Raw genomic sequence first — 22,135 nt, 5'->3', positions numbered from 1 at the left:
TGGTCTAGAGGGAGGAAGGGGGAGAAACGATGCAGTTATAATTTAAATTTTAAAATATTTAAACACTGACATCACAAAGTGAGTGACACAGATAACTCTCTCTCTCTCATACACATGCAAATACTCCATCTTGTGTTCCTGTGGTTATGCATACGGTTTAATACAAGCTAAAAGAGAAACCAAGTGAGATGGTGGCAGACTAGTTTGTAGAAACAGGTAGTATTGAACAAGGTCTTAAGAGAGAGCTGAAAAGAAAAAAGGACGAAGCAAAGCTGAAATGTGCAAGGGATCATGGCCTGTAGTATCTCCAGCCCCAGTCCTTCTGGATGGAGGTGTGAAGTAGATTGACATTTTGAAGATCTATTCAGGTGGAAATGGGTGCAATTTTGTAGAGGCAGTGTACAAATCAAATAGAATGAGAGGTAAGGAAACTCATTGTCTTGGCTGCCAGAGGAGCTGAGCTGTGGCGTGGAATGTTATAGGGAATGACTCTTGACTCCATACATGAAGAAAGTTAAGCCTGAGAAACTAGTAGAATGGCACCCAGGTCAGGTGGAGAAGGGCAGTAAAAAACAGTGAAACTGGTAAATGACTCTTTCAATAGATTGGCTTCGCACCAGAATAGATGTGTTGAGGATATGGCAGAAAGGACCCGAAAGTCTTCCTAATGGGTAAATTTTTTTTGCTTTCATACTTTCTTGTTGCTGAAAGCAAAATTCTAGGTTGAAAATAAAGTCTTCAAACTGTAGAACACAACTATGCTGGGAAGGTGGCTTTGGAGAAGAGGTCGCTTGCCTAGCATGCACAGGCCATGAGTTCAACACCCTGTTCTAGTAAAGAAATGATCAAATAAAGAAACAAATAAATTAAAACACAATAGGATAAAATAAACAGAATGAAAATAAAAAACTTGGAAAGTAAATCCTGACAGGAATACAAAATCACTGTAATTATTGCTAGTGAGAATACAAAATGTTCCTTCCAATCTCTGGGGAAGAGTAGACACTGAGTCATCCCAGCAGTTTGAGATTCTGAAAACTGTGAAACTATAATAATATTTGAAACATCTGTAGCTTCTAGATTTTGGAGGGATAGGAAAGGCGTATATAGGTGAAACCTAGGTGATAGTAGGACACCAGAACTAACTCATATGATGCTATACTAATTCCCTAGTTTGGATCTGAATGTCCTCCAAAGGCCCATTTGTTACAGGTTTGGTCCCTAACATGGTACCAGTTGATGTAGTAGAAACTCTTAAGGTTGGGGCCTCATGGGAGGTTTTTGTGGCTACTAACCATGTGCCTTCAAAGGGGCTTGTGGGATGCCCATCTCTTTCTCTCTTGCTTCCTTCTTGACAGGGAGCTAACAGGACCTGCCATGCCACATGTCAATGCCACAGACATAAAAAGTAACAGTGCCAACTGAACGTTGATTGTAACTTCACAAACTATGAGATTTGATAACCTACTTTTCTCTTTGTCAGCTGATTTACCTCAGATATTTGTTCTCTTAAGAGAAAACTAATTAACATGACATGCATTTAACAAAACACATAGAACTATCAGACACAGAGAGCACACCCTAACTACACTGTGGGTTTCAGTTAATTATGCGTCAACATCATTCCATCAATTATAACAAGTACACCACATCAATATAAGATGTTAACTAATAGGATACTATAGTATGGGAAACCGAGAAGGTACATAAAATCTCTGTGCTCTCAAAGGATTTATTTCCCTGTGAACAAAACCTTTAACGATGTTTTTATTTAACTTCTACCATGAAATACAGGTTCCTGCCGCCCTGCTCCCGGCCACCAGCTAGCTTATACCCCGAAATAACAACACACAAATTGTATTCTTTTAAATACTGCCTGGTCCATTATTTTATGCCTCTTACTCACATCTTGATTAACCCATATCTAATAATCTGTGTAGCACCATGAAGTGCTGCCTTACCATTTAGTTTCTAGCATACGTCCATCTTGGGCTGGAGCTTCTTCGCATCTTGCATCTCTCTGAGGAGAGGCATGGCAGTCTGCCTAACTTAGGAGAGGCGTGGCATCTTACTGATCCTTCTACCTCACTTCCTCTTCCTGTTCTGTCTACTCCACCCACCTAAGGGGCGGTCTATCAAATGGGCCAGGCAGTTTCTTTATTAGCCAATGAAATCAACTCAAACAGAAGACTCTCCCACATCACATTATAAATGATGTCTGTGATTCTAGAATGACACACACTAAAAATTAACTAAAAGTTAACTAATGACTGCCATGATCTTTGTACATAAAGGCTAAATTTATATTTATAGTTATGTTTAAATTATGACCATTTCCATATTACATAATTTTATCAATAAGAGTATATCTAAGTACTTAAAAATTAGTCTTTAAAGATAAATTAACCCTTTCGTGTGACACTAATGACTTAGTAGTTACTAACTGACAGGATCAGCAGTCAAATATGGGGACCTCAGGAGGGCAGAGAAAGAGAAGTACAACTGTTTTCAAATTCATTTCTCCTGTTCATTGGCCACACTGAATATTCTGAAGAGCCACTGAGCTCCAATGTGACATTGCAAGCTCTAGTTAGGGTGGCATTACAGTGAAATTATTATATGGCAGGTAATATAGCTTGCAGTATCATTGGACATGTATGCAGAGCAGCTACTCTCTCCTCTCTAATATTTTCCATTTGGGGTTTGCTTTAAGATACATAGTACAGCAAATATCATCTTTATCTGAGAGATTGTTTTCATTTGAATCACAGTCATGTTAAGGAGAGTAATGAAAGAGATATCTTGATAAACAGGCCATTGTGGAATTAGGGAGAAACCTGATTGTAGGGAAATTCCCAGGAATCCATGAGGATAACCCCAGCAAAGACTCCTAGCAATAGTGGAGGGGATACTGAAACTGGCCTGCCCCTGTAATCAGATTGATTCCCACCCTAATTGTCATCATAGAACCTTCATCCAGTAACTGATGGAAGGAGCTGCGATGATCCACAACCAAGCATGGGGCTGAGCTCCATAACTCATCAAAGAGATGGAGGAAGGGTAATATGAACAAGGGGGCTCAAGATCATGACAGGAAACCCACAGAGACAGCTGACCTGAGCTTATGGGACCTCATGGACTCTGGACTGACAGCTGGAGAGCCTTCATAGAGCCTAACTAGGTCCTCTGTGTGTGAGTGACAGTTGTGTGGCTTGGTCTGTTTGTGTGGCCCATGGCAGTGGGACCAGGATCTATCCCTGGTACCTGAGCTGGCTTTTTGGAGTCTATTCCTTATGAAAGGATGTTTTGCTCAGTCTTCATGCAGGTGAGGAGGGGTTTGGTCAAGTATGATGTGCCAGGCTTTGTTGACTTCCTTATCCTTTCTGAGGAGTGGATTGGGGTTGGCTAGGAGGAAGGTGGGGAGGAGCCGAAGGCAGGAAGGGAGAGGGAACTGTGGTTGGTATGTAAATAAACAAAAATTTAAAATAAAATAAAAGGATCCAAATAGAAGGGCAGGGGAGATGGCTTAGCCAGTATACTGCCTAACATACAAGCAGGAGGGACCTGAGTTTGGATCCCCAGAACATCAGTATAAACCTGGGTGTGGCAGTGGGCTTCTGCAACTCCCAGCCTGGGGGGAGGGGGAGGAAGAGGACAAGTGGATTCATGAAGGCCATTGATTAGCAAGTTTATGTGCATAGATGAATTACAAGTTCTGCGAGGGATCATGTCTCAAAAAGAAATAAGGGATGGGAACTGGGGATATTGCTCTGAGTTTATAAGCACTTATAGCTCTCCTAAAGGACCTGGATGTGGTTGACAGAACCCACATGGTGGCTCACTGTTCTCTGTAATTCCAGTTTCAGGGTATCCAGAGTCCTGTCCTATACTCTAAGGGAACTACATAATATGGTGCATATAAACTCATTACTGAGCTCGCACACACACACGGTGAATTCGCACACACACACACACACGGTGAAAATTAACCCATTTTGTTTAAGCTGGAGGGTGATTGAAGACATAGGTAACAGTCTTGAGATTGCACGGGCATGCCCACAACTTGCATGTACACCTCACGCACGCACACACACACACACACACACACACACACACAAACACACACACAAACACACTGTCGGGGGAATGACATGTGGGCACATGGGTCTTATATCAGCTCACTATCTAGAATGAAGAGAAGCAAGGTTACCAGTATACTCTGGGAAGCAGATGCTGAGGTGCACCTTGGCCACTTTTTCCTGGAAGAGATCTTTCTTGTTGAGAAAGAGAACAATGGAGGTGGTGGCGAAATACTTGTGATTGCAGATGCTGTTGAAGAGGTGAAGACTTTCGTGCATTCTGTTCTGTGGCATAAAGAATGAGAGTGTGTAAGGTAATTATCTGCAGAGTTTGGGCGCTGGCGTCACAAGCAAGGACCTAGGTACTATGCACATTAGTGAAGGGGACATTGAGTTGGGAAGGGCAGGGCTACAGCTGGGCAGCACTGTTTGGTGTGCCTTAGCTTCTCTCCTCTTCCTCCGCTTCTTACATCGTACTTACCACCTCTTCATCTTCGACGAGCACCATGTCATAGGCGCTTAGTGCAGCGCAAAATATAATGCACGTCACTCCTTCAAAGCAGTGGATCCATTTTTTTCTCTCTGATCTCTGCCCACCAACATCAAACATTCTTTAAAAAAAAAACAAAATGAAAGATTAATCCTCCCAGTTTTGTTGAATTGTTGACATTGGCTGCGTATTTCAATATACTTAAAATGCATTCTGTTGATTTCTGTTGCATAATTTGATAAGGGACTAGAGGAAAAAGGGAAATTTCATGAGTAGAGATGAGTAGAATAATTTTCACATGAACTTGAGCAATTGGAAATTGTAAAGCAGTTTAAAATATAAGTCTTAGAAGATTTTGATAAGAGTTTATACATATTTTCAAGAGCGAATAGAATAGAAAGACTAGAAGACTAGGTACATCATTCGGATACGAGGATCTTCTTTTCTCTCTTCTTACATTTTTTTTATTCCAACAATTACCTTCGGTTCTGTGCTAACACTGATTTCAATCAGTTTATATGAAGATGAAAAGATGTGATTGCTATTTTCAAAGATCTTGATGGCTTCAGAGAGATATGCATGCAAGTGATCAGAATACTATGTAATTAAATATTCAAATCTTCAAAGAGCATGTCAGTACAGGGTGGGGTTTAAGTCAGTCTGCAGGATCATGAATGTGTGTGGACTGAGTTCTACATTATTAAATTAGTAGCAGTTTTCATGGATAGAGAGAACTAATAAGTAGATAGCGCTACTCTTTCTACCACTCTTTCCCTTTTCTGCAGGTAGCACACATCTAAAATGAAATTTCCATTTCACCTCCATCTTTACATGACTCTCAGGACAAGAGCAAAAGTATCCTAGCTGACTGACCCCTTGCTGCTGCTCCAGCATCCAGAGGACTCTCCCAGCACTCACACATTGTGTAAATTGCTTTACTGTTAAATGTCTATCACAAACTCACGTTCTTGCTGGCCACTTTTTCATGGCTTCTCTTTGCCTTAGAACAAGAAACCAACTTGCAGTGACCCACAAGCTGTGGCAGCTGCTGCCATCCTTCCTGACCTTCCAGACTTCTTCTGTGTCAATCTCTCAACACAGCAAAATCACAGTGTTCTCTTAGTTCAGTTAATACCCTTCCATGTTTCCAATGGCTCAGGACTCTTTCAGGAGCTCTTTCACTTTCTTGGGACATGTGCTTTTCTTTCCCCTTCACTTGGTTTGTTGTTTTTGAGACAGTCTCCTGTAGCCAAGGATGGCTATACACTGACTGTGTAGTTGAGAGATTTTCCTTCCTTCCTTCCTTCCTTCCTTCCTTCCTTCCTTCCTTCCTTCCTTCCTTCCTCCCTCCCTCTCTCCCTCCCTCCCCCCCTCTCCCCTCCCTCCCTCCCTTCCTCCCTTCCTGACTACCTGCCTTCACTCTCCAGGTTGTGTGATTACCATACTGAGTTTATTTTTCTCCCTTTTATTACTGCTTCTCTCCCAAATTTCATGTTTTGTTACCAAGTCTCATCCACAGAGGAGGCTTAAGTTCTCTCTCCTCATTTCCAAATTTATGTGGCCCACTTTTACTTTATGGGATTCATGCCAAACAATAAAAATATATAGTTCGTCTGTTTGACATTTACCATGATTAACAAAACAGGAGTCATGCAAGGCAAGGGCTCTATGTGACTGTTTCAGTTACACTGCCTAGCACCATGCCGGGCACACAGTACACACATAATAAATATTGTGAAATAACCGAATAGAGACTTTGTTGGCAAATGAATGGACAACTTTTATGAAAAGCCCATGTAAAAGTATCTAGGTGTGGGATTATGAAGCATGTCTTCAGAAAACAACCTAAGCTTTTAGAAGCAAGAAGAAAAAATTGAGCTACATGAATTAATAACTGCCATTTCTTATTTATTCATTGTCAGTTTAACCAATGTTTACTGGATGTTTATTATATCAACATCAAAGACTTAGCCTCCAGGGCTTACAATCTGTTGTTGATAGAGTGTACCAGGTAGTGAAGGGCTGTACACAGGAATACAGTGTGACAAGGAGGGAAGACTGTACACAGGAATACAGTGTGACAAGGAGGGGAGACTGTACACAGGAATACAGTGTGACAAGGAGGGAAGGCTGTACACAGGAATACAGTGTGACAAGGAGGGAAGACTGTACACAGGAATACAGTGTGACAAGGAGGGAAGACTGTACACAGGAATACAGTGTGACAAGGAGGGAAGACTGTACACAGGAATACAGTGTGACAAGGAGGGAAGACTGTACACAGGAATACAGTGTGACAAGGAGGGAAGATTGTACACAGGAATACAGTGTGACAAGGAGGGAAGACTGTACACAGGAATACAGTGTGACAAGGAGGAAAGACTGTACACAGGAATACAGTGTGACAAGGAGGGAAGGCTGTACACAGGAATACAGTGTGACAAGGAGGGAAGGCTGTACACAGGAATACAGTGTGACAAGGAGGGAAGGACTATACACAGGAATACAGTGTGACAAGGAGGGAAGGCTGTACACAGGAATACAGTGTGACAAGGAGGGAAGACTGTACATAGGAATACAGTGTGACAAGGAGGAAAGACTGTACACAGGAATACAGTGTGACAAGGAGGGAAGACTGTACACAGGAATACAGTGTGACAAGGAGGGAAGACTGTACACAGGAATACAGTGTGACAAGGAGGGAAGGCTGTACACAGGAATACAGTGTGACAAGGAGGGAAGGCTGTACACAGGAATACAGTGTGACAAGGAGGGAAGGCTGTACACAGGAATACAGTGTGACAAGGAGGGAAGGCTGTACACAGGAATACAGTGTGACAAGGAGGGAAGGACTATACACAGGAATACAGTGTGACAAGGAGGGAAGGCTGTACACAGGAATACAGCATGACAAGGAGGGAAGGCTGTACACAGGAATACAGTGTGACAAGGAGGGAAGACTGTACACAGGAATACAGTGTGACAAGGAGGGAAGACTGTACACAGGAATACAGTGTGACAAGGAGGGAAGACTGTACACAGGAATACAGTGTGACAAGGAGGGAAGGGCTGTACTTTCGAGGTAGAAAAAGAATCAATGCAAATACAAGACCACACAGTTTACATAGAAAGAGGCTTTCTAAAGAGAAAAAAAAATACATTTTAACTTCATATTTTTCCTTTAAAGCCTGTAGAGAATAAAGAAATGAAGTTAGATGTACCCACTGATAGGAAGGGAAACTCTGAAAGTCTAAAGTTTAACTACAGACTGGGAAAACACAGGTCACAGATAAGAACAACAATAAAATAGCTACCATCTTTGTAGCAGAGAAAAGAAATTCCCCAAGCATCCCAAACCAAACACCAGATAGGAGGTACTCTTGGACACGTGGAAGGATCATTGACTCGGAGCCCTGGAAGGGGAGCCTATAAGAAATGGATAGCTATTTCTCTTATTTTTCAGATGCTTGTGGAAGATTATTAATCATTTAATGTTTGCTGAGACCATGTGTTTAGGCACTATGCTAGGCAATATAATAACTAACTTGTGTGTTGTTTTCCCCATTAGAAATAAACCTATTTGCTATACCAAAGGTCCCATTCTAGCTTCTAGAGTTAGCAGTCACATCCTCCCGGGCTCGGGGGTGTGGGGGGGACAGTCTCTAGTTTTCTCTCTCCAGTTCCCACAGCAGTTTTTCATGCTGATAAACAAAATAATGGGCAAAAAATAATGTCTCCTGTGACGTTTCCCTATATTTCAATAGAGATAGTGTAGATCTTCTGGATTCCAGGTATTTTACATATTCTCCACTTGCTTATTTATCGGTCTATTCTGGATTTTCAGATGATGTCAAAAGAATGTGATTCTGTGCCCTAATGAGGTGCATTAATGTGCGGGTTTTCCCATCTGGCTGCAGAAAGTTTATCCCTAAGATGGCGTTCATGGTGGGCTTTTCTAGTGCGATTGTCACTTGGAGTCACACCCGCAGACTTGAACAGATAAGTGTGTCTTCAGTTCTAGCTTCGCAGGCTCTCTCCTCTCTCCAGTGGCTGCTTACTGGGAAACTAACTGACCGCTGGTCCCACACAATGGAGTCACATGAAGGGGTGACTTGGCTTGCGAGACGAGATTACTGGTTCCTTTTTACACTAGGTATGGCATGCAATGGGCCTCAAGGACATGTTGCTAAATTCTGTTCACTAGCTGGAGCATCTAGTTTTGTCTCTTTTAATCAGCATTTGGGCTCTACTCTCAATTGTCGCCTATTCTGAATCACACTTTCTTCTTTAACTCACGCCACATCTTCAATCAAATTGTCTTCTAACCTTTAAATTCTGGGGGCGGGGGGGACCTCTTTTAACTGTGGCTTTCAACAACTGCTCAAATCTATTGCAGGTGACCCAGCCTTTTACCATGGAAATAGTAATATGATTTCTCAAGAATTAGTTTCATTTTATTTCATGTCTGGCACAGGATCTACTACTAAGTAGAATGATAATAAAGATGGTCAAGATATGAAAGTTCTAAAGGGAACTTTATGGCGTGCGTAAATTCAGCAGAATGGGGACGAAGGCACTTCACATACCCCTTGCACGCTTATTTCCTGCGTATACTTCATAAGCAAGCCCTACCATCTCAAGTGGCTCTGCTCCAACTTACCTCAGGGGAAGGGTCTGAGGTAATTATCAAAATGAGAGCAAAACTTTCCCCTCACTGGCTAGGTCCTCCCCTTCTCTACAACCTTGTAGTTAACTAGGAACTCACGGCAGGTATGAGAAGGCGTTCTCCCATGACTATAAACAGTGGAGACACGTAGCAGAAGTGAGACTACCTTACCGCTGCATATATGTAGTATTTGAATTGTGTGCTCTCCCTGAGAAACAAATTAATAGCTATCATTTTCTTCACTCTGTGTCTGAAGGGAACATCATTATTTTGCCCACTAAAACTCAGCCTTTGAAAAGTTGAGTTAAGACTTAAAATATATTAGTTTTTGACCAAACTCGCTGTTAGTAAGATGTGGAACTTAGGGAACCTTCCCTCAGTGCTGTTTTCTCGGCAATAAACAGCTTCCCGTGAACATGCTTAGCAAGCGTAGCTTTCTTAGAAGAGAGGGCAAAGCTTATGCAGTCTTTGTTTGTAGTAACGAAGTGTTCTGAGAGTCCAGCTTGGCATGAATGTTTATGATCTTCCCATTTATGACTCGTGTGAGTCACAGCACTGCTTTCTGTACAGAATGAGACAGAAGCTTGGGCCGGAGCACTCTGCACGTTTCTCTCAGCCATCTGCTGTTATTGAACTGAAATGCTCATTAACAAACCAGATCAAGGTCTGGAGAAGTGTTTTTATGATGAATCTCCGGACATCACATTGGCTTCGTGAAAAGCTGGGTCTTGTTTCACACTATTATAATGATTTATTTCTCACAGATATTTTAGTTTCTTATAAAATGTAAATTGAGCTCTACTTTATAGAATTATAAATTAATGTAGCATCCTTAAATAAGCTGAAGACCAACAAAGGGAAATTTTACTTATATATTTGACTATATACATATATATATATGTATACACACACACACACACACACACACACACACACATCTATATATATATATATATATATATATATACACACACACACACACACACACACAACCAAAACCAGTCTGGACATTCTGTAAAGAAAATTAAAATGAGAAATACATCTATACCCACTACCAGGGTGGTTTAGACTGATCAAATCAAACTTACAGTTTAATGAGAGGAATGGTCATGAATGGGTATCCTTAGTACCCTGAATGAGAGCTTTAAGAATGTTGCATGGAACTTGTAGTACTAATTGCGGATATTGGAGAAAGGGGTATTTGTTTAAAGTTTTAAAAGGGTCTTATAAATATTTTCAAACATCTGATGGTAAAATTAGCATTCTTGAAGTTAAAAGAAAGATTTTAAATTATTGATTAGGATATAAATAAAAATTAACAAGCCCAGCTTTTAAGTGATAGCCAAATATTGATTATGTGTTAAGCTGTCCATGGTGTTAACATAGGGCAAGCCACCAGAGTTATATGACTGGGTTAAACAGCTGACCAAATAGTTGAGTTTTATGGTCCTATTTAATCAGTTGGAAGGCTACTGAATTTTATGGTTTTATATCAAATAGTTGGCTAAATATTTGACCACAGGAAAGTACTTATGCTTCATACTATAATAGATTAGTATGAATAATTCGACTATTCCAATTACTGAAAATTCATAATGTAATTAAGGAGAACTAATTAATAGCCATGCTTCTGCAGCCCATTTCTGATAGATGTCATGGTTCCTCCTACAGACATGGGATCTCTGGAAAAGCACCATTTCTAACCTTTTCTACTCTCTGGTCACGTTAGAACGAGTGCTAATCTGAGCAGGACTTTATTCTGAGCTATTCTGTTAAATGAGATTTGTAGAAGATGCTGATTTAGGATTGTTTCAGTGTCTTTACTGTGAGTACCTATGAGGACATGAGTTCTGAGCATGTGCCGTCATTATACAACCACAGTCAAATGATCAAAGAGACACCAAGGGCATGCAGGTGAAGACGGATGTCTAAATCCCTTAATTATCTTTGACATTAAAATATAATAAAAATATTTAGAAGTATAAGTGAACCAAATCTGAAAATGGTCATAATTACCAATGCCATTTACCATGTGCATTGATATTGCATGAGAACGCTATTTTTAATACAAGAAAGATAAAAAATAATACAGCCATATAATTTATAATCATAGAGCCATTAAAATAAATTCTAGGCTGTGCACGTTGGAGCATACACACAACATGAGCACTTAGGATGGGAAGGCAAGAAGGTGACAAGTTTGAAGCTAACCTAGGCTACATAATCCCTTCAAGGTCAGCTTACTGTGATGTGATATCAAGACCCTGTCTCAGAATCAGGGGAACCTGCCTAGAGGGCTGAAGCTCCTAGGTTTTATGCTTAGTTCTGTAAAGCAAACAAATAATCAAAAAATGCCAGATCATATATTATTCTGGCAATATTAATCATGATCACATATGCAGCAAATATGTAGCATGTGTGGATTAAAATTCTTTGACTTCTAATAGAGAGTAACAAATCTAAAGCTGGATGCAGCTCCTGGCTAAATAAGCAGCCTCATAGCTAAGCCTGGTGACTCACACTCTTGGAAGTGAACACAGCGAATAGAACTCAACTTTCATATTTTAAGAAAACTGTCATTTTTTTTTAAATCACACAACTGTTCAAACATTCTTGAAAGCAGTTTTGCCAAATTTACACATTTTCGGCTCTATGTTGAGACAGTTTCACAGTTTCCAGCCTTTCTGGCTCCTCTGCCCAATGCTTTTAACTCTATAGTTTAATTGTGGAACATTAAAGAAAAAATGGCTTTTCTACAATCGATAACTCATTTTAGATTTATTTCTAAATCACTTAAGTCTGGGGAAATTACTCCCCAAAAGAAATGCTTAGATTTGCTTCCTATTTTCCATTGACTTAGCAACTTGAAAATCTGTAAACAACATTGGTCAGATTGGCAGTTGGAACTTTGCTTTGATAAGAGCTCTGAAGATAAGTTGTTCTATCAACCTGACAGTTGCTGCTCTGGTTTGATAAGAACTCAAGGCTGATTTCCATTAAGTTTGATGATGCACGGAGATGACACAGTACTTTGGCACACAGAGCTTTTCATTTTGATATCCCTGCTTAAAATTCTCGAGTTCTCTATTTTAATATGTAAATTAACTCTTTAGTCTTAAATAGTCTTAGGATGATTTGTGCTATGCGAATACAAATCAATGCTAATGTAATATATTTTAACACCTGGGAAATTGCCGAGGTGAACTTGGAAAGTGCATTACGTTTCCATTCCATTTTGAAATGCAGAACTCTATATGTAGGATGAAAGCCTAAACATTAGGACTGTTCTACTCAGTATTTGAAAAAAGATGGCTAAACTTTGGGAATTTATTAAATGATTATTATATCTCAATTGTTGTGAATAAACTTTAAAATTCTTCAAACATCTAAGTGATATGTGATTTATTTTTCTTTCATATCATTTTTCTATAAAAGGGAATATAAAAGAAGACAATAATTGCTTTACAATAAAAGAATACTTTGCATTCTGAAGTATCGAAGAGTCTCAGTGACATCATGTAAGGATTCATGTTTTATAAACAGGAAGCTGCGCAGTTTTATGACAACTTCATCATTTCTTGGTAATTCTGAAGACTCTCTTTGGAGTCTTTCCCACCCTCCATTCCTCAATTCTTTATCAAATATAGAATCACCCAGCGTATCACGTCACAAGCAACAGTTTTGTGTACATTGTATTTCATGCGATATATTTGCACATTCGGCTAAAGCTGACCCTTTGCTTCCTCTTGTAAACCACTGTTGTAAGCACTGGTGGTAGGTAGAGCGTTATCACATGTAGCCCCTGACTTTTTAAGCCCGGGAGTGCAGTAGTAGAAATGGAAACAAAAGGGAAAATGAAAAGAGAAGAAAGGAGATCGCGCGTTGGTAATAAGGAAAGTAGCGTGGTATGTTATTATGGAAAAGGGGACAACTCAGGCATGGTGGCGACAGCTGCTTATTTGAATTCCCTCCGAACTTTGCATGTGTAATAGAACACTAGCAGCTAGAGACTGGCAGGGTGGAGGTATTTACTCCTGAGAAATCATCAGTAGCTACAAATTAGCTCTTAACCTCCGTTTGTCATTCACCCTCCTGCACTGGGAGAGCCTTTGCTCAACAGTGTGTCAGGACGATGTTGCCTGTTACCACGGGACAGCTGTAGAGAGACAGTAAACAGACCAAAGCTCTTAGGCCAAGGCAGTAAGGGGCAGACGTCATCTCATTTGAAATCTGTATGATAAAAAGGAGCAAAAACAATCTACGTAAAGAGCATACAAAAGTCTTAATGGCCGGGATGCTAAAACAGAGAACAAGCTTATTCGTGAGTGGGCTGTTAAGAGGGTCAGTGTGGAGTGGGGCATAACAGGACTAACACTAATCACCAAACTGCTCTGTGATTCAGATGATCTGGGGCTAAGAGATTTCCGTTGGCTTATGTAAGACAGGTCACACCAAGATGCTTTAACTCTGCAAATTCTTAACTTGATCCAACCTTTATCGTAGGTGTTCTAGCTAAGAGATCCACAAGGCGCGCTGCTGCTCTTTCCTGGAGCAGGAACAGGGAGGGCCACGTCGGGCCTGGCTAGGCTCAAAGCAACATCAATTTCAGTGCCACAGGGATTAGCAGAGAGGGAAGGCAGCAAGACAGAAAGGGGACTGTGTATAAAAGTCCTGGCAAGGCAGAGGGAGACAGAGGGAGCAGCTTTGGACTTGGCTCCCAAAGGAGAATTCCAGAAACTGGGGCAAGGTTCATCTGACTCAACCAAACCGAGCGAGGGCTGAGGAGATAGTCTCACCCAGTTTGCCCAGGCTGCGAGGGCTGTATTCTCAGCTGTCCCTCAGCCCTGCTCTCATGTGTGGCCAGTTCATTCATTAATTCCAGAAAATTCACTAGTTGTAGGCCTGAAATTTAGTACAAATTTGGAAAATATTACTTTTATATCAATTCAAAATATTCTAATAGCCGTTCTAATCAGCTACCTCATGATGACCAACCTGGACACTTCACAGCATTTCAAAACCATCACTACCCTCAAACTGAGTTGAGGATGCTGGATCATGAGCGTTTAGTTACTTTTCCCCCTCATAATTGGCTATAAATAATTTATATCAGCTGTTCTCCAGGTTTGTTTGTTTCTTTTTAATTCTTTAAATACGTTTCTATTATTTCAGGTGTGACTGACCTTGCTTAGGATGCAGTTTAGCAATATTTCATTACTAACATATTTTGCTGGAACTTGGTATTACTAATAATCGATCTCACCCCCAAATCCACATAAAATAATGTTACGCTTTGTATGAATATGACGAATATACTCGACCTCTCTGGGGTGTTTGTGTGAAAGCTGTTAGGAACCAAGAGACATTATCTAACACTGTATTATGATTTCCATTTCTTAATAGAGTCCAAGAGTGATTTGAGGGCTAGAGAGACGAGAGATGACTCAGAAGTGAAGAGCATTGCCTGCTCTTCCAAAGGTCCTGAGTTCAATTCCCAGCAACCACATGGTGGCTCACAACCATCTGTAATGGCGTCTGGTGCCCTTTTCTGGCCTACAGGCAAACACACAGACAGAATATTGTATACATAATAAATAAATAAATAAATAAATAAATAAATATTTTTTAAAAAGAGTGATTTGATAGTAGAACTTCAGAGGATTACTTGAAAGGGAATTAAAGGCAATAACATAGGGATGCATTTCCATACCCAAAACTGGCTGATGAAATGTGCCTTATGAGTTTTCAAAATAGCATCACATTCAAATAATTGTATTTTAATTATTTGCATCTTAAACTAAGGTTGATTTAAGGAATATGTCAAACAACTAGAGAAGGAAGAGGGTAAGTGAAATAGTTCCCCTGACACTTGTTCCTAAAATGCTACTTCAATATATTTTCTTAAAAAAAAAAGCAAAGAAAAATGTCATTTTTAAGTATTTAGAAACAGAAACTGGATAGCACCTGACTGAAAAACACAGCCCAGAAGGAAGGAGAGGTTTAGAGTGTACTGAAGGAGTGCAGGAAGGGAGGTGGTGATGTCAGGAAAGGAGGTCTATCCAGCTAACACAAAGTCACTGCACTTGACTGTGGCTACAGAGCCCTCCATGAAGAAATACTGAGCTGGAAGTCTGTTCCACCCACACTTAGAAGACAGGTTTGTACATACCTGAAGTTCAAGTCTTTAAAGGAGAATTGAGTTTCAATGATACCAGTCGTTTTCACCCGGGAATGCAGAACATCTTGCTCATTTGGCACGTACCCAGGGGCTGTGATTCTATCTAAGTCATTAAGGTAGCTAGTGGAAACAAAATAAAACAGAATACATTCATATTTTTGACTTTACATTTGGGATACACTGCAATTCAGTCCAAGAGTATTTTAAGAGTTTAAAGTATATGGGAAAACAAACTCCCTTTGCTGCTTTTTAAGCTGCCGATCAGAATGGTAGGAACTGGCAGCTGGGACACCACAGTTGCCGACTGCAGATCACAACTAGTGTCTGTAAAGCTCTTCTCGACAATTTCCTCAACACTACCTTATTCTGTGTCTTATGAAGTCTTCAAGACAGAGTTGCTATTGTGTAGGTAGATAAACGGAAGGCTGTTTCTCCATGCAGGGCTGTTTGAATGCAATTATACGTGATAGGATGTCTTGGAATGTTTGCAACCACAGTTACTACAAGTTCCTCAAAGTTCCTGTTGTGGGGATGATTTGATTTGAATTGTTTCCTTGTTATGAATTGTTTGGGTATTTTTGCATGGGTTACTTAGTTTAGAACACAGTCATTTCCATTAAGGGTCATGATGAAATCCATAAGGCTCAATGAAAGATCCCAGGTAGTTCATGAGGGTCCACACTGAACCAAACTATGCTCTATCAGTGCATGGTAAAGTCCCTAACTCTTCCAGAATTCCTGTTCTTAATAGTGTGGACAATTTCCTTGTTCTTTCCTTTTGCTTACTTGCTTTTGGTTTTATTTATTACAATATCAAAAATTCAGTAATGAAGAGGTGTAATCTTGATTAAACTCTATGCGCCAAGTCTGTTTAAGGATGAAAAGTGCTCTTTGCATTTTCAACCCTGCAAGAAATATCTACAAAGTAAAATTGTATTTTCTTTCCTTTCTACCATTGTATTTGACACCAATGGATTAAATAGCATAGCAATATGGCTATGTCTGTAGTAAATTGAAATACAAAAGGTAACAACATACTAATTTTATGGTAAATTTGCACATTACATAAAGTCATGCCCACAAACCCATTTAAGAAATGATAATGCGAGGTTTCCTGCCATGGGCACAGAACTTTGAGAGTAAAGTCTTACAGAACAAGTATACCCAAAGGGATTTTGTTCAAGAGGAGAAGTGAAATTGTGCCTTCGAAATACGAACATGTGAAAATGTATCATTATTTATGCCAATCAAGACTGCCTGACTGTAAATGGGTGATGAATTGAGATGTAAAGTAATCAAAGAAGTATTGGAGGATTTTTACAGTTTTTAATTTTTTTATTTACTATTACTTGAAACACTGAATTTCCTATTAATGAGCTCGGGTCTGTGGTAGGTGTATTATGTATGTATCAGTCACTTCACGCCTAGGTAAAAGAGTAAAAATCATGTACTTACAAAAATAGAAATAAAATTCATTTAAAGAAAACTTCAGTAAAGGTACATTTTAAAGAATACTCTTTGCATTTGTAAATTATTTCAGGCAAAGAAGAGGCATTAGCAAACTAATTTTCATCTAAAGTCCTGATTTTAATAAGCAAATATGGGATTTGGATGTCAAACCCTGTAGTTTACAAACCAAACAGAGGTTTTTAGACCTCATGACTGAAATCACTTAAAATGTCTTGGTGATTTACTTCCAATCCTGCAAAGAAAGTGTTTTCCCCGTTGAGTCCATGTTTGCTCTTAACCCTTGTGGAATTTAAATAGTACCCCAGATGGCCCTAATCAGTAAACCACGGATCCTCAGTTAGCTAAGGCTTCCCTCTTTTCTTTATTTAGATCTTTGGGATTGACAGGCCAAACACAACACTCCAGGCCTTTCCTCATTAGCTTTGCTCTTCTGGTAGTTTCCAGGATAACTCGAGACGTACTTGATATAAGGAAGTTTTAGGTCATGGTAACAATTACTTTACAAGCAGTTTAATGACCTCCTAAGTTCCTTATTAATATTAAATACTTACTTGCCAATATTTGCTGTGATTGAATCCAACAGGATGTCATAATGTGCTAAAGTCTGGAAACATATCAACTACTGACTTTCAGAATTTTCTGTCTTGCTCAATAACCTATCTGATGCACATGTCACCAATCAAAAGTTATTCTAGGAGACGATTTCAGCAACATGGAAATAAATGTTTCAGATTAATACAGCCTCAAACGTCGGTATGTGTACCATCTGTCTGCATTAGTACTGAGCACCATGTATCATGGTTAATTCCTTTTAATTAAGTGAAGATATGTGGAAGAGTTTTTGTTTTCTGGCAAATTACTTCATTTCTTTTCAGTTGTCTCTTTGTTTTTTATAATAAAGTGCAAAACCATTTTCCCTTGCTTGTGCTTACGTGCCTATGCGCCCAGTTATAGACTTGTGTATCATCTACGATCTTGAGGAAGTCACTTACTAAGCAGCAGAGTCATTGAGCTGGTATTCAGAAGCCCTTTCAAAGCAAGCTTGGATTCCTGGGTCTCCCCAAAGTCGTTTAATCACTTCAGCCAACTGGGGTGTCATGTCACCATCTTCTAGTGTATTTGCCATTGCGTGCAGTTGCTGCTTGTCTTCCTGGAGAAATATTTTGGTGGGAAGAAGACCAACAAGTTATTTAGGCTCAGATATTGTTTTAAATGGAGCATGTAAAAGGCTTTTTATTATCTATTTTTCTTACTAAAAATTTCACTGACCATTTCTTCCAAAATTTCTTAAGAGTAAAAAACCAGAATCCATTATAGTAACAGACTGATATCTGAAAAAAACTGTGTTTTGGGAAAATTATAACATACTATATGGAGAAGTCTGAATACTTTGGTCTATATCATTGACATCTGAGTATTTTGTCAAAAAGGGTAACAGTGTTTTGGTGTAGTCTGTAGTGCCTTGGGTCAAATGTTAGGGTAAAAGAAAAATGAGATTGTTGTAAAATGAAAATAAAAGTGAGATTGTTTATTATGAGATATTTTTTGTGATCATTTTTGGTAAGCTATTACATACTTGGACCCCCCAAAATGTTAATGCTATCCCTTAGGTGGTGTCAATGATGCTCTGTGCAGCAAATTTGGCAGAGGTGGGAAGTGGCTAAGAAACAAATAGCTGAGTAAGTGTTGGGTCAGTGCCTGGTAGCATATGGCAAGAAATGAGAAAGGAGAGGAACTTGCTTCATAAATAAACTCCTTGACAAAATACATGGAATATATAATATACAAATTCCAAGACCGTTAGGCCGTTATCACGGAATGCAGAAGGCACACACGCTGTAGTACTATTATTGCCTGTGAGGGAAAAAATGAAATAAACGTTGCCATGTAAAACATTGGAGGCAGTCTTCACAAAGGACAAAGCCCTGCAAAGGGAGTCAAGCAGCATTTTGTCTGCCCTGGATTTCAGCTGTTTGAAGTTAACCAACTACTCTCTTTCTGGCCATTCCCCCCTTCCCCCTTTAAATGAAAGGATTATAGGAGGCCATTTCTTAAGAGTCATTGTAAAATTCTATGTGCTTAAGAAATGTCAGGGTTAGCAATAACAGACTAACTATAAATAGAGTAGGTTCAATAAATCATCAAATGACAAAGATGGGAGGGTCTTGAGTCCCTTTGCATGTGTGAAGGAAGGCAAAGCCAGAGAATTGGGAAAGTTAACTGAAACCAAACTGTGGGGAAAGTTAGTAAAGGACGTTTCTAGAGCATAGACTCCAGGCTTTGCAAGTGGTTTGCCCCAAAGTATGCATAGCATAGTAGCATATCTCTGTTCTCTCTCTCTCTCTCTCTCTCTCTCTCTCTCTCTCTCTCTCTCTCTCTCTCTCTCTCTTTCTCTCTCTGTCTTTCTCTCTCTCATCACTCTCTGAGAAAACTGATGGGTTGAAAGGGGATTTATCCTTTCCTGTAAAATAAACAGTGTAGAAAGGGACATTTTCCTTTTTCATCCTGATAACTTCCAAAGCTTATTCAAATGGTCAATCCTAAACTGGATGCCTGGGGAGGGACAGAGAGGAGGAAAGTACTTTGCATCTTTCACTAATTTTACATATGGTTCTTCCTATGCTTATTGCTCTTGTGCACTGATTCCACTGGGGGCTGTTCAGTTGATGCCACTCTGGGGGGCCCTTGTGGAAATAGAGAATGTCTTTTAATACTTTTATTTTGTAGTGGGGTTACTTATTGGCTTTTAGACTATAATATACTCATAATTTGCATATTAAAATAGTTTTTACATATTATCTATTTTAAAGTAAATAGATTTTTAAAGCATCATGATGTATGAAATAATTATTAATTAAATGAAGGAAAATCATTTAGATGCTACATTATAAACCACAGTACAGATATATTTCTAATGTTGTTATACTTAATACCAATTTTAAATCCTAAAAAGCAATTACTATTTAAGAAAATTATAGTGAACAGTAGGAAAATGAAGTTTAATTGACAGAAAAATAAGAAAGTATAAGCTGGAGATAGCTAATATTTGTGAAATTATTATATCATGTTCCTTTGACATAGACTAGGACACCAGACACAATCCTATGATACTTTAGTTCACATTCCACGTGGGCCATATAATTATCACATGGCCGTTCAATTCTTCCATACTTACTGCACTTCCAGGGTTTACATAATCGATCCCAAGCGCAGTCATCGCTTTCACAATGGCTAAGATGGACTGCAGTGTGTTACTGTAGATCACTGCCTTGAACTCCATGCATTCTTGCTTACTGTACCCATTCTTATGGATGATCCTACGATGACACAAGAAAAGCTTTTGGGAGTTGAACTGGTGTAGTACAACTGACCATCAATGAAAAACCGCTTGAAGAAAAGCATAGTATGTACACCTTAAAAAGGAAGGATTTTCATCAAGTGTGCTTGCCAAGTCTGGGCAATTTAACATCTCTGAATGTTCATCCCTCACTGTCTTTGCATAAAATGACTTTTAGGTCATGGGAATAACACATGCTAAATATAAGGCAAATTAAATCTGGTTATAGATAAAATAATTTTTCAAATATATAGATCACGATCACTTTATTTAGAACCTAGATTCCTTTTTTCAAGAAGAAAATTCCCTGATTTTCAGGTGCGAGTTGTGCACGGAGTCCAGAACCACAGGTGATGTTTTCCTAGTGACTGAAGTCTCCGCAGAACACTCCCGGCTTTTCCTGTCTTGTAAGAAGGACTGGGGAGTAGGAATGTCTGCTTTCTATTTACAGCTTTAACAAAGGCAGGTTTTTATATATATATATATATATATATATATATATATATATATATATATATATATATATATATATATATAAAGAAGTAATTGCTTTGGTTGGTTCCCTTGCTGTTCCTCCATGTGTGTACGTGCTTCTGGGTTCTCAGAGCTGAGTTCCCGGGCAGTAGATTTGGCTGGACTCCTCTCTTCCCTCCTCTCATTCACTCACAGTCGGGCTTTGACAAAGTTTAAGAATAATAACTTAAAATAGGTTTTCCCATTAGAGCTAAAATCTCTGTTGGTGCTAATTGTGCTTCTTTGCTGTGTGATAAATTCTTCCTGGCATTCTTTTCTTTATTTCATGTTTTCTAAACAGTGCTTTGTGTTTGTATTTGAGTGTCACTTTTCTCAAGATTTATCTTGTGTCTACACACATGGAAGTTCCAGCTTAGGGGTCAGACTTAGCACAGACACCTCTTCAAAGCCTTTGAAGAACTAAAAGCCATGAAACGGAAGCATCAGGCATCGAGAGGATCGAAGAGTATGCCTCTATTATTTTAATCTATTATTCACATTTGATTGCCAACAAATGCACAGTTTTGCATTTCAACAGGGCCATGCTTCTCTTGCTGCATTAACCTATTAAATCACTTGAATAACCAACAACAACAAAAACAAACAAACAAAAAACCAGGTGGTGAAATAGACTATAGAAATGCAGGACATTATATTTGTAAATAGATCAAAGCAAGACTTTGAATAAGACCCAATTCTCTCCGTTCAAAATTAAAACAGAGAAATGATAGTAATTGTTAAATCAAAATGCCAATTGTGAGTGACTTTGGGACAGTCAGTTCTGATGATTATGAGGGAAAATATGACAGAAGCAGCTGCTTAGTTTTATTTCTTTTAGAAAGAATTATTTAGGTATAAGTTGGTTCCTAGCTCTTTTCAATACAGTTAGACTTTATTGCTCATTTTAGTTCTTCATTATGTATTGAAATAAATGACTGAATTGCCCCTGACTCTTGTACCACAAGGTCCAGAGTGGAATTCTAGTCTATGCAGGATATATCACACACTGTAATCCCCAGCCAAATTACAGAAAATTACATTTTAGATCCTCGAATAACCACTGAAGTCACTCTTGGTTCAGAGAGCATAACCATGAAACCTTTCCATCACAGTAAAATTTCTAAGGAGAAGCACCAAATTGTAGAAAAAAAAATTACCACTTTGACAGATTTTTGTGTTTTATATAAGTTCATAGCCATATCTCTGTAAACAGACATTAGAAAAACTGTGGTAAGTTCTATTATGGGTAATAGAAATAAAAACCAAAGAAAACAAGAAGTAGCAGAAATAATGAGCTGATTAATTTAGCATAATGAGCTCTTTCTAAATGGTCAAAAGCAAGGAGGACTTTATAGATAAAAGAGGCAGTCCAGGTGAACGGAGGCATGCAGTTACCGGGCTT

At 39.1% G+C, this 22,135-nt stretch overlaps 1 protein-coding gene across 1 annotated transcript in view; it reads right to left on the bottom strand.

Moving 5' to 3' along the window:
• The window catches only part of Gnat3 (G protein subunit alpha transducin 3), a 41,038-nt gene that overhangs the window by 561 nt on the left and 18,342 nt on the right, over nucleotides 1-22,135 (bottom strand). The window contains exons 3-7 of the mRNA XM_038315420.1: nucleotides 20,059-20,200; nucleotides 17,876-18,033; nucleotides 15,405-15,533; nucleotides 4,561-4,690; nucleotides 4,211-4,364 (exon numbers count right to left, since the gene is read on the bottom strand). Of these exons, the coding sequence (XP_038171348.1) occupies nucleotides 4,211-4,364; nucleotides 4,561-4,690; nucleotides 15,405-15,533; nucleotides 17,876-18,033; nucleotides 20,059-20,200 (713 nt within the window). The remainder of the gene's footprint in view (nucleotides 1-4,210; nucleotides 4,365-4,560; nucleotides 4,691-15,404; nucleotides 15,534-17,875; nucleotides 18,034-20,058; nucleotides 20,201-22,135) is intronic.

This window comes from Arvicola amphibius, chromosome 18 (assembly GCF_903992535.2).
Source record: "Arvicola amphibius chromosome 18, mArvAmp1.2, whole genome shotgun sequence".
NCBI classification, from domain to species: domain Eukaryota; kingdom Metazoa; phylum Chordata; class Mammalia; order Rodentia; family Cricetidae; genus Arvicola; species Arvicola amphibius.
Note: the sequence above shows the minus strand (reverse complement) of the source record. Positions and strands in the feature narration are given on the sequence as shown.